Raw genomic sequence first — 13,314 nt, 5'->3', positions numbered from 1 at the left:
TTTTTACATTAATAAAAACCTTTGCATGCATAAATACTAATAATAAATCTTCTCTTACTTGAATCATCCTTTTACACATGATCACATGTGCAGCCTAGTACAGCCTAGTGTTTTTTTGCTTGTGTAAAGATAAGTGTTAAAAAAAATGTTGCGCATTTGAAGGGGTTTTTTTAAAAAATACTTTGAAAAAACGCAAGTATGAAAAATAAGTTTTTATATTTCTTCTTCTTATTTCAATATATGATGTCAATGGACAAGTAACTACTGTTAGGAAATTAAAATGGTGTAAAATTGCAACCTTTTTAGTATGTTCTTCAAATGTTTTAACAACATTTTTAGATTGGAAAGTTTCTAAATCGTTTATTATTACATTATTTTCCATGATTTAACGAGATGTGGAAAAAGTAAAAATAGTTGAACGAAGCACTGGTGTTACTATAATTAAACTTAGCAAAGATGAAAATGCTGATGTTACAGCTTCAGGTCTTAATACCTTCCTTTCTAAATTTTTTTCCATACAAGTTCGCTTGCAACTTTTGCTAGAATCAGAGCTTGCATTTTTAAAGTCAATTTGTATAAATTGTAAGGAGAAAACGTAGCTGTTTTTTGTAGGAACAAAATTTTCTCTTTTAATTCTCCTCAGCCATTGTTCACAAACATGTTATTGTCAGAAAAAGAGTGATAGCCTTTAGATTTCGAATCAGTATCTGTATCATACCCAGATTTACATGAGACCTTGTATTTAATTTTGCGTTAAAGATATTCAATGTATACATTAATGCTGCTTTTCAGTTAAGATTTATGGCTTGACCACACCTGAGCGCAACATCAAACGTTATTAAATTGCACCCTAAAATCAGTCTTAAAAAGTTATCTCAAGGCAAAAACCATCAGAAAAGTTTGAAGAATGATGCTTCTTTATGGAATTATATATTTTAAATAATGCAAAATATTATTTCTGATATTATTGTTGTATTAGTTGCTGTCCAACGGGACAACACTGGCTCCTCTTACACAAGTAAAACCTTGTTTACTCAAGAAATATTATTACTTTTTATGAAATAAGAAATTGCTTGTCTGCAATTAATAGGGTTTTTAGATTCATAAATATGATTCCATCAATTTAAATGATATAAACGTCATAATTAAAACTTTTATGTATAAAGAGTGCATTCTAAAAAAGTGTAAGTGCCAAAGTCCCTCATATTTAGTTTACTGGTTAGATAGGTTGTAGGTGCCACTGATTCTCATTTTCAAAAGATGGGAGCGATACTACTGCTCATAGTGTCTTAAATACGCGCTAAACTTGTTGTGTAAGTCATAAGTCATTCTAAAGAAAAAGAAGCTTTTATTACCTCCTGTAAAATCTTAATTTTGGCACTTACACCCTTTTGGAAATCCACACTTCATATACAGATTGATTTTTTCTGCAAAATGTACTTTACCACGCAACTTAGGCACATAAAACGCACTTTTACACGTAACCTTTATCAACTTTCTATGCTATTATTTAAAAAAAAAAAACGATTTAAAATTGTTTCAAAATGCAAAAAAAAATAGTGTTAGAGTAAAAGTTTATATACCTTGTATCATTTAAAATAAAAGTAGTTTTAATGTGTTTTAAATACATTTTTAATACCTTGTTTCAATCACTATATAAAACTGTGTTAATGTTGAAATTTAATTAACTTTACATAACAATTCTGACAAAATCATTTGTGAACAAAATACAAAATTATTTTTTTGCGACAATATATATGTATTAGAGCTTGGAACAAAAGATTTTTTCATAAACCTTTAGTTACTTTTATTTAAAAACAACCGAAGGTTGGTGAATTAAAAATTGAAGGGTATTAAAAAAAACCCATAAATGTGAGTTATTAAAAACCACATTAACAATATTGCTTAAAAATGCTCATAGTCGGGAAAAAAGTTTGGTTTTCAGTAATTTTAACCCATTTGGGACCAAATTTTTTTTGTAAATTTTTTAAATTTTCTATTAGAATCCACGTATGTGAAAACAGGAAAAAATATATTTTCGCAAAGCAAGAGTATTGATAATGTCTTTGGAGGTTATAAATAAGAAAAAAAAAGAGCAGGAATATTACATAGTTTTAATTTAAAATAAAACTATATATTCGACATAAAAAAAAAGCATAAATATGAGGAAAGAATAAAAAGCTTGGACAAAGAATTGTTAAAAAAAAAATTAAAACTAATAAAACGAGAGGACATCATTGCAATGAACATTAAAAAAGCTTAAAAAGATAGCTCTAGTCATCATTTTGAAAGATGAAAGCGATAATGATGTAACAACATGTAGTAACTGTTGAATTACCATTTAAAGGATCATGAGTAGGGTTGTAAGGAAAAACGTCAGGGACAGGGATCAATTTCTAATAATGAAAAAAAGTAACAAAGCAATTACAATTAAATTTGTAAATATAAAATATTTGAAGAAGTTTACTGTTTAATAAAACTAAATTGTAAGTACGATAAGTTCAAAGACTTGAGACGTGATTTAAGGTATAAGATCCCTCAAGAAAATTTGTATAAAAAATTTGTTTTAGCAAAAAACCAAGTAAAATCTGAGAGACAACTATATAACCGGATTTTAATTAATGCATGATAAATTCATTAGTAGCCATGGCTATCAAGTTAAATGGCAGACATCCAAAAATGTTTATGCTACCCGGGCCATTCTGTCTCAGAAACCGAAAGCATATAGGATATGATTTTTTGGCTTATGATTAACAATATAGTAATTTACAAACTAAACTTAAACTGTTTTAAAAAACAAAGCATTTAAGTTATGCTGAGTTTTTCAAAATGGCATATTTGAAAAAATGCATTTTTTCAAATACGCAAATCTTCTATAAATCAAAATCTAAATCTTCTATAATCAAAAACTCCAAACAGTATTGTAAAACTTTTAATTCTAATTGTACAACTAGATGCAATGAATATTTAGTGAAAATTTTATGCAAATCTAACATACGGTTAATGAGATAGGATGGCCAGGGAGGTTGAAAAATCTAACATACGGTTAATGAGAGAGGATGGCCGGGAGGTTGAAAAATCTAACATAGGGTTAATGAGATAGGATGGCCGGAAGGTTGAAAATTGACAATTTGAGATAAAAGCATTTAAATATTACAATAATAATTTTACCAAATAAAAATGTCAAATACTGAATTTAAAATCTGTTAATTATAAGAACAAGAACCAGGATCATATAGACAACCTTTTTGGTCATTCTCTGCGTCATCTTTTTTTTTGCATCCACGAATAACTTGTCATCCCATTAAAACTTTCATTCTGGTTTTGCGTCTTACGATGAAAATAAAATACGATATTTTTATTCTATTTTAGTTTAAAAAAAAAAACTTTTTGTCAGACAAACATCTTTTCATGAGTCAAAATATGATGCATAATCTATGGAATTTTTTACTAAAATATTTTAAAATGAAAAATGATATATTTTCTTGCAAAATGCTTAACTTTTTAAGCATTTAAAAACACTTTTTCATATAACACTTATATAAAATAGTACAAAAGGAAACTGCCTGCTGCATCTTTTATTCAGACATCCCTGGAGAAAATATTTAAACATTTTTGAAATATTTAAAAACTTACATTCTTTCAATCAATTTCTTCGCAAGTAATATTTTTTGATCGTATTAACCAAGTTTTTTATTTTAAAATCATAAAATCAAAATTTTATCAAATCTTAATTTAATCAAAATTTAATCAAAGTTTATCAAAAATGACATTAGAAAACACATTTGACTTGAATGTTCAGTAAAATAATAATAAATTAATTTGCTTGGTATGATACTTGTAAAACACAGCTCACACAAATCGCCCACTTGGCAGTATTGGTTGAAAAATATGGTGTACATTTAAATCATTTTAAAGTATAGCATAATTTTTTAGTTTGTTGTTTTATTAAACAAATTACTTAGTCAAAAGTGCCCTAGCATGGTTGTGGTGAGTGAGACTCAATTCTTAAAAGGAACTTATTTAAACATAGTATTTACGACCTCAAAATAATTAGTTCTTTATTTTTATTTTTAATTTTTATTTTTATTATTAAATGAAAGAATAGTTAAAATAAATTCTACTTCGAAAAATATTTGAAAAAATTTTTTTTTTTTGAGAATTTTTAAGCGAGTTGAGATGAATGTTTGAATTTTACTTTAAGAACCAACTTCAAATAAAAATAAAATTTCTGATGTAAATGAGCAACGTTCATTGTCACAATGTTTCTTGTCAAAAAAATACAAAATTTAAAAGCATTTATATATATTTATATAGTTTTCTTTACTACATAGGTCATAGTTTAGTTTTGATTAACAAAAAAAGAATATAAATAATTAAAATATTAAAAATAATATCAAATGAGTGTACAACTTACCCCACCATAATATTTAGATATATTTAGATATAAAAGAGATTTATTTTTTCAATTATTATTTATTTTTATTGTTTCTTTATCTAAATTATAAATAATATTTTATCTAAATTATACAATAAAATACTGTAACTTATGGAAGCAGTAATAAAATACTGCAACTTATAGTGCGCAAAATATATTGTGTATAAACTCTTTTTTTTTATATATGTAGCTATATAATGTTTTGAAAATTAAAAACAATCGTTGTAATGAACTTACAATTTACAATCTTTAGTTAAAGTTTACAACTATAATACGCGTTTGTTGTTTACGATTCATATTTATTTATTTTCATTGATTTTTTACTCCAAAAAATTGTAAAAAATTAGTATATTACTATTAATGTAAACTTTCAAGAAAGTGTGAACGTAAACTTTTTAAACAGATAGAATTATTTATTCGTTAAAACGTTAATTTTTATCAGTTTCAATGAAGTTAAGAATAATTTCTGTTTAGAATATATGTTATTTAGATGTTTCAAGAAGTCCTAAATTTAAAAATCTCTTTAAAAAACCAAAAAAACATTTGAAACTTACTTTTCTTTACTCTTTTTTACAGAGGTTTTTTTCACTTTTGTAATCCCAGTTTTATCTAAGCAAAAAAATAAATTACACAGGCTAAGATAAAAAGTTTGTTTTGTTTTTCGAATTAAAATTTGCAAAACATTTTTCCGCATCACGTCAAGTTGTATAGGTCTTTGCGTTCAAATCTTTAGCTTTTGGGGCAAAGTTTCTAATGTTTTCGAAAAAAAAAATTATTCAAAAGTATGTCAACTTAGGTGTCAAAAAAAAAGTATTTTCATAGAGGTTTTAGAAAACAAATATTTTTACGTAAAATTTATTGACAAAAAAATATTGTATAAAGCGCTTGTGACCCTTAAAGCAAGCAATAATATAATATGTATTCATTTTTTTTACAAACAAATCTTATTTTTAAAATCTATATAAAAACCTACTTCTTTCAAGATCTCAAATGCTAAAGATTTGAACCCCATTTTCTTTACAACTTGGCGTGATGTTGAAAAATGGGTTGCATAATTGAAATCAAATTGAGTAATGATATATTAAAAACATTTGTTTTCGCTGAAAAAAGTTTGATGGTCTGTGTAATTTCCAAGAGTATTTATCTATTTTATCTACAACATAAAAAGCCATTTTTACTTAAAGTCCAAAGTCAAAAAAAATATGTTATGTTTTTGTGACTTTGTAATTACTTACCACTATTGTCGATGCTTGTTGGTAAATCATCATCGGAACCTAAATTAAATAACATAGTAATTAAACAGGTATGCATAACTTTTGAATTATTTGATTAAAGTATACAGTTTATTAAAAATAAAAAGAACAATTAAATGTGATGTTATCTTTATCACTATTGATTCGCTTCTTTGCTGGTGAAAGCCAATAGCGTAAATCATTTTTGCAGCTATGGGGGTTTGATACCTATCTATATTCATTTTCTTTGAATGATCGATGAACTTATGAAATAAATGACGCTCATCTGACGGAACATCGGTTTTAGCATGCAAATAGCATGATAAATGATTCTGCACTGATTCTGCGGCGATTTAATATTGCAATTTAATATTAGAGGGCCGTCCCGAAAACGACCTGTATGTGCAATATCAAATCGCCAGTCTTCCATGGAGGAGAGGGGGAAGGGTTGGTGTTGTGTATATTTTTTGCCAACTGAAGACACCAAAAAAAAGGTTCTCAATATTTGCAATTTTTCAACTATATTTCAAAACTTGCTCAATGTACCAACTCAAATGCTTATATGACAGATTTGGGGGAGGGGGTGGAACACTGCCTACGCCCCTGTTCAAGACCTGTGCACGTATTGCCTTAGAATTAGTTAAGCTTAAGTTTTTAGTTATTCTTTGCACTGCGTGCTAATCAACTGTGTGGTCTTTTGAGCTTTTACTGCTCGCAAATAGGTAAAAACTTTGGGAAGAAATTTCGCATTGGTTCGAAAGTCCATGCTTGCAAGTTTGTTAAGCGCTGGTAATGCATCTTCCGGGAAAAGTATAATGACATTGCCCTTTCTTTTCTTTCCACAAAAGCAATTTTTAGAAATTTGAAATTTTTTTTGTGCTTTTTATTATATTCATAGTTTCTATTGTTGTCCCCACCCATTCATCATTCATGCATGATTCCCAATTTGTTAGTTCCCAATTTGTTAGTGTCATTCTTGTTAATCACTAGTTCAAAACTTTCAGATCCACTTGAATTAGATAAAAATTTTAATTCATTAGAATGTTCATTCTTATAGTTTATAATTCTTTGTAGATAAAAACATCTTTTTCAGTGGAAATAAATCCAAGATTTAAAGTGGGGTTAGGAAATTCTATGCTTGGTTCTTTGTCAACAAAATGGTTGGAGCAAACACGACTGTCGTTTGATGGTTCCCAAGGTCTTCCTACTTTTTTTTTTCTATTAATTAACTTTATCCAAGTATTCCATTTAACTGATTCCATTTAACTTTTTTTACAATGTGATAGGAAATGCAAACTGCTTGAAAAAGTTCAAAAAATTACTGCATTTATACTAAAAAAAAAAAAACTTTACTCAAAATAAAACTTATAAAAAGTTTTTTTAAAAACACATTTTACTTGTTTTTATTAATAAAAAATATATTTATTTCAAAACTTTTAAAATTAACAATTTTAACTCAAGTTGAGTTAGAACAGCTCTTGGTTACGAGTTGAGTTGAGTGAGTTAGAGTTAGAGTAAGAGTAGAGTTGAGTTTTACAATCAGATTAGAGTTTTTTTTTACTAAAAATAAAAAATTATTATAGGTTGGAAGGGTGAAGTAATTCAATCTTTAGAGAAGAAACTAGGATTCAAACTTATCTGGATTAACTGTGCGCTACATACCAACGAATTGCCACTTAGGCATTTAATATTATCTTTAGCTGGAAAAACTTTATCTGAAAATAGATTTTAGAAAAACATCGGAAAACTTATTAACATGGCAACAAACCTATTTCGATTAATTTTGTTGTAGACCTTTTTCGTTCAGAAAGAAGTTGTAGATTCAATGTCTACAGCTCAGAAGTATTTATACAGAATATATAATGCAATAGCATTAGGTATTTTTGCTGATGGCTTGAAGGAGATTAAAATTGGCCAACATGATCATTCAAGATGGTTGAATTTTGAAAATAGACAACATCAATCTGGTGCTCCGAGCATAGTTTAGAAAACAAAGATCTACAAAGCTTGAAATTGTTAGCTGAGTTCATCATAGTTTATTCTATTATGTGGTTTGAGCTTAAGGTAATAAACTTAGTTATGTAAGTATAGATATAATACAATAATTTACTGAAATAATAAAATTTACTTTAATAGTTGTAACACAATTGCGATTATGCTAAAGAAGAGTAATTAATTTCAGACTAAACATAGCTGGATTCAAGGTCCATGTCATGTCCTTACACAACGAACTTTGGTAAAGAAACAGAACAAGTTTGTGAAGGATATTGTATTACCGCAATTTTCTGCTCCTCTGCCTAGAATGCACACAATGATAGTATTCTTCCGACAATGCTCTGTAGTTCAGATGGAGGAGAAACGAGATTTGCAGTGCAGAAGATAATTGATGTAAAAAATATTCAGGACGTTGGAGACAAAAAATGCAGAAATAAAAGAATACCAATGATAAACACTGAATCAAATAGTCAAATAGTTTTAATCAAATGGGAAACAGATGAGATCACTGAAGCGGTTTTTACTTGTTGTTTGATGAAAGATGATATCATACAGTTTATTAATAATCCAATGGTTGCTCCAAACTATATAATTATTTATTTTTATATAATTATTTATTTTTATATTAATATAATAAAAACAAAAGAATAAATCATCTTCACTAGCATACTATAAATTATTATTGTGAGAGTTAAAAGTTATATCAAATAGTGCTTTCCTAACACTCCATACCATAGCTCCCGAAGGAGTTGTATTATTTGAATCCTCTTTTAAATATACTTAAACCAAATAGGAATATATATATATATATATATATATATATATATATATATATATATATATATAAATATATATATATATATATATATATATATATATATATATATATATATATATATATATATATATATATATATATATATATGTATATATATATTTATATATATATATAATACTTACTTTCACCTCTTTTGATCTTTATAATTAATAATACATCCATATTTTATAATATAAAAATTTTATAGCTTTTACAATAAAATAAACAAACATTTATTTCTTATTTGAAAACTTATTAAAAAATAAGGTTTTCTAAATAAGAATTAAAGACATTGAATAGTTCATTATTATTTAAATAAAAACGTTCGTTATTTATATTTTATCTAACAGAAAAACTTCATATTTATTAAAACTTTATTCAAGTAATTAAACAACTCGTATAATATTTTTCTAAATTATTCAAACACATTGCAATATTATGTTTTGCTTTCGTTGTAGACGGATGGTTGATACCTAAAATTTCGTTTTATTTTCTCAACAGAATAATAAATTTCTAAGGCTTCGTTATATTTTCCCATATTGTTCAAACAGAGTGCGATATTATGTTTTGTTGTCATTGTAGACGGATGGTTGATACCTAAAATTTCAGTTTGTATTTTCTCAACAGAATAATAAATTTCTAAAGCTTCATTATATTTTCACATATTGTTCAAACAGAGTGCGATATAATGTTTTTTTGTCATTGTAGACGGATGGTTGATACCTAAAATTTCAGTTTGTCTATTTCTCAACAGAATAATAAATTTCTAAAGCTTCGTTATATTTTCCCATATTGTCCAAACACCTTGCGATATTATGTTTTGTTGTCATTGTAGACGGATGGTTGATACCTAAAATTTCAGTTTGTATTTTCTCAACAGAATAATAAATTTCTAAAGCTTCGTTATATTTTCCCATATTGTCCAAACACCTTGCGATATTATGTTTTGTTGTCATTGTAGACAGATGGTTGATACCTAAAATTTCAGTTTGTATTTTCTCAACAGAATAATAAATTTCTAAAGCTTCGTTATATTTTCCCATATTGTTTAAACAGAGTGCGATATTATGTTTTGTTGTCATTGTGTCCGGATGGTTTATACCTAAAATATCAGTTTGTATTTTCTCAACAGAATAATAAATTTCTAAAGCTTCGTTATATTTTCCCATATTGTCCAAACACCTTGCGATATTATGTTTTGTTTTCATTGTAGACGGATGGTTGATACCTAAAATTTCAGTTTGTATTTTCTCAACAGAATAATAAATTTCTAAAGCTTCGTTATATTTTCCCATATTGTTTAAACAGAGTGCGATATTATGTTTTGTTGTCATTGTGTCCGGATGGTTTATACCTAAAATATCAGTTTGTATTTTCTCAACAGAATAAATTTCTAAAGCTTCGTTATATTTTCCCATATTGTTCAAACACCTTGCGATATTATGTTTTGTTGTCATTGTAGACGGATGGTTGATACCTAAAATTTCAGTTCTATTTTCTCAACAGAATAATAAATTTCTAAAGCTTCGTTATATTTTCCTATATTGTCCAAACAACTTGCGATATTATGTTTTGTTGTCATTGTAGACGGATGGTTGATACCTAAAATTTCAGTTTGTATTTTCTCGAACAGAATAATAAATTTCTAAAGCTTCATTATATTTTCCCATATTGTTCAAACAGAGTGCGATATTATGTTTTGTTGTCATTGTAGACGGATGGTTGATACCTAAAATTTCAGTTTGTATTTTCTCAACAGAATAATAAATTTCTAAAGCTTCGTTATATTTTCCCATATTGTCCAAACACCTTGCGATATTATGTTTTGTTGTCATTGTAGACGGATGGTTGATACCTAAAATTTCAGTTTGTATTTTCTCAACAGAATAATAAATTTCTAAAGCTTTGTTATATTTTCCCATATTGTCCAAACACCTTGCGATATTATGTTTTGTTGTCATTGTAGACGGATGGTTGATACCTAAAATTTCAGTTTGTATTTTCTCAACAGAATAATAAATTTCTAAAGCTTCGTTATATTTTCCCATATTGTCCAAACACCTTGCGATATTATGTTTTGTTGTCATTGTAGACGGATGGTTGATACCTAAAATTTCAGTTTGTATTTTCTCAACAGAATAATAAATTTCTAAAGCTTCGTTATATTTTCCCATATTGTTTAAACAGAGTGCGATATTATGTTTTGTTGTCATTGTGTCCGGATGGTTTATACCTAAAATATCAGTTTGTATTTTCTCAACAGAATAATAAATTTCTAAAGCTTCGTTATATTTTCCCATATTGTCCAAACACCTTGCGATATTATGTTTTGTTTTCATTGTAGACGGATGGTTGATACCTAAAATTTCAGTTTGTATTTTCTCAACAGAATAATAAATTTCTAAAGCTTCGTTATATTTTCCCATATTGTTTAAACAGAGTGCGATATTATGTTTTGTTGTCATTGTGTCCGGATGGTTTATACCTAAAATATCAGTTTGTATTTTCTCAACAGAATAATAAATTTCTAAAGCTTCGTTATATTTTCCCATATTGTCCAAACACCTTGCGATATTATGATTTGTTTTCATTGTAGACGGATGGTTGATACCTAAAATTTCAGTTTTTATTTTCTCAACAGAATAATAAATTTCTAAAGCTTCGTTATATTTTCCCATATTATTCAAACAGAGTGCGATATTATGTTTTGTTGTCATTGTAGACGGATGGTTGATACCTAAAATTTCAGTTTCTATTTTCTCAACAGAATAATAAATTTCTAAAGCTTCGTTATATTTTCCCATATTGTTCAAACACCTTGCGATATTATGTTTTGTTGTCATTGTAGACGGATGGTTGATACCTAAAATTTCAGTTTGTATTTTCTCAACAGAATAATAAATTTCTAAAGCTTCGTTATATTTTCCTATATTGTCCAAACAACTTGCGATATTATGTTTTGTTGTCATTGTAGACGGATGGTTGATACCTAAAATTTCAGTTTTTATTTCTCAACAGAATAATAAATTTCTAAAGCTTCGTTATATTTTCCCATATTGTCCAAACAGAGTGCGATATTATGTTTTGTTGTCATTGTAGACGGATGGTTGATACCTAAAATTTCAGTTTCTATTTCTCAACAGAATAATAAATTTCTAAAGCTTCGTTATATTTTCCCATTTTGTTCAAACAGAGTGCGATATTATGTTTTGTTGTCATTGTAGACGGATGGTTGATACCTAAAATTTCAGTATCTATTTTCTCAACAGAATAATAAATTTCTAAAGCTTCGTTATATTTTCCCATTTTGTTCAAACAGAGTGCGATATTATGTTTTGTTGTCATTGTAGACGGATGGTTGATACCTAAAATTTCAGTTTCTATTTTCTCAACAGAATAATAAATTTCTAAAGCTTCGTTATATTTTCCCATATTGTTCAAACACCTTGCGATATTATGTTTTGTTGTCATTGTAGACGGATGGTTGATACCTAAAATTTCAGTTTGTATTTTCTCAACAGAATAATAAATTTCTAAAGCTTCGTTATATTTTCCTATATTGTCCAAACAACTTGCGATATTATGTTTTGTTGTCATTGTAGACGGATGGTTGATACCTAAAATTTCAGTTTTTATTTTCTCAACAGAATAATAAATTTCTAAAGCTTCGTTATATTTTCCCATATTGTCCAAACAGAGTGCGATATTATGTTTTGTTGTCATTGTAGACGGATGGTTGATACCTAAAATTTCAGTTTGTATTTTCTCAACAGAATAATAAATTTCTAAAGCTTCGTTATATTTTCCCATTTTGTTCAAACAGAGTGCGATATTATGTTTTGTTGTCATTGTAGACGGATGGTTGATAACTAAAATTTCAGTATCTATTTTCTCAACAGAATAATAAATTTCTAAAGCTTCGTTATATTTTCCCATTTTGTTCAAACAAGAATGCGATATTATGTTTTGTTGTCATTGTAGACGGATGGTTGATACCTAAAATTTCAGTTTCTATTTTCTCAACAGAATAATAAATTTCTAAAGCTTCGTTATATTTTCCCATATTGCTCAAACAGAGTGCGATATTATGTTTTGTTGTCATTGTAGACGGATGGTTGATACCTAAAATTTCAGTTTGTATTTTCTCAACAGAATAATAAATTTCTAAAGCTTCGTTATATTTTCTCATATTGTTCAAACAGAGTGCGATATTATGTTTTGTTTTCATTGTAGACGGATGGTTGATCTTTAAAATTTCAGTTTGTATTTTCTCAACAGAATAATAAATTTCTAAAGCTTCGTTATATTTTCCCATATTGTTTAAACAGCTTGCCATACTACATTTTGTTGTCATTGTGTCCGGATGGTTGATACCTAAAATTTCAGTTATTATTTTATCAACAGAATAAAATGCTTTTAATGCTTCGTTATATTTTCCCATATCGCCTAAACAGGTTGCCATATTATGTTTTGTTGTTATTGTATCGGGATGGTTGTTATCTAGAATTTCAGTTTCAATTTTCTCAACAGAATAATAAATTTTTAAAGCTTCGTCATACTTTCCCATACTCATTAAACAGCCTGCCATATTACGTTTTGTTGTCATTGTGTCCGGATGGTTGATACCTAAAATTTCAGTTTGTATTTTCTCAATAGAATAATAAATTTTTAAAGCTTCGTTATATTTTGCCATATCGTCCAAACACTTTGCAATATTATGTTTTGTATAAAGCGTGTTTTTATTATTTTCACCATAAGTTTCTGAATTAAAACTTTGAATATATTTTAATATTTCGAATGCTTCTTCAAATAAACCTTTGCATACTAATAAT

The 13,314-nt window shown here is 27.4% G+C and overlaps 4 protein-coding genes across 5 annotated transcripts in view; all 4 read right to left on the bottom strand.

Annotated features, from left to right (window-relative positions):
• Positions 1-8,838: 8,838 nt before the first annotated feature.
• The window catches only part of LOC136076633 (uncharacterized), an 8,045-nt gene continuing 3,569 nt past the window's right edge, over positions 8,839-13,314 (bottom strand). For both annotated transcript variants that reach the window (XM_065789932.1, XM_065789933.1), the window contains exon 3: positions 8,839-13,314. This exon is cut by the window's right edge. In XM_065789932.1, the coding sequence (XP_065646004.1) occupies positions 10,093-11,451 (1,359 nt within the window). In that variant the 5' untranslated portion in view covers positions 11,452-13,314 and the 3' untranslated portion in view covers positions 8,839-10,092.
• Positions 9,223-9,939, bottom strand: LOC136075706 (uncharacterized). The gene has a single exon (XM_065789141.1). The coding sequence runs from the start codon at positions 9,937-9,939 to the stop codon at positions 9,223-9,225; it is 717 nt and encodes a 238-aa protein (XP_065645213.1).
• On the bottom strand, positions 11,612-12,292 carry LOC136075705 (uncharacterized). The gene has a single exon (XM_065789140.1). The coding sequence runs from the start codon at positions 12,290-12,292 to the stop codon at positions 11,612-11,614; it is 681 nt and encodes a 226-aa protein (XP_065645212.1).
• Positions 12,405-13,314, bottom strand: part of LOC136075704 (kinesin light chain 1-like) — a 1,179-nt gene continuing 269 nt past the window's right edge. The window contains exon 1 of the mRNA XM_065789139.1: positions 12,405-13,314. This exon is cut by the window's right edge and continues 269 nt beyond it. Coding sequence (XP_065645211.1) covers positions 12,405-13,314 — 910 coding nt within the window.

The sequence above is a fragment of the Hydra vulgaris genome, chromosome 02 (genome assembly GCF_038396675.1).
Source record: "Hydra vulgaris chromosome 02, alternate assembly HydraT2T_AEP".
Classification (NCBI taxonomy): Eukaryota; Metazoa; Cnidaria; class Hydrozoa; order Anthoathecata; family Hydridae; genus Hydra; species Hydra vulgaris.
The sequence above is the reverse complement of the archived record's forward strand: the minus strand, read 5'-3'. Positions and strand labels throughout refer to the sequence as shown.

Excerpts from the sequence above, each read along its gene's own strand:
- LOC136075706 (XM_065789141.1), bottom strand. The coding sequence starts at position 9,939 with ATGACAACAAAACATAATATCGCAAGGTGTTTGAACAATATGGGAAAA.
- LOC136075705 (XM_065789140.1), bottom strand. The coding sequence starts at position 12,292 with ATGGGAAAATATAACGAAGCTTTAGAAATTTATTATTCTGTTGAGAAA.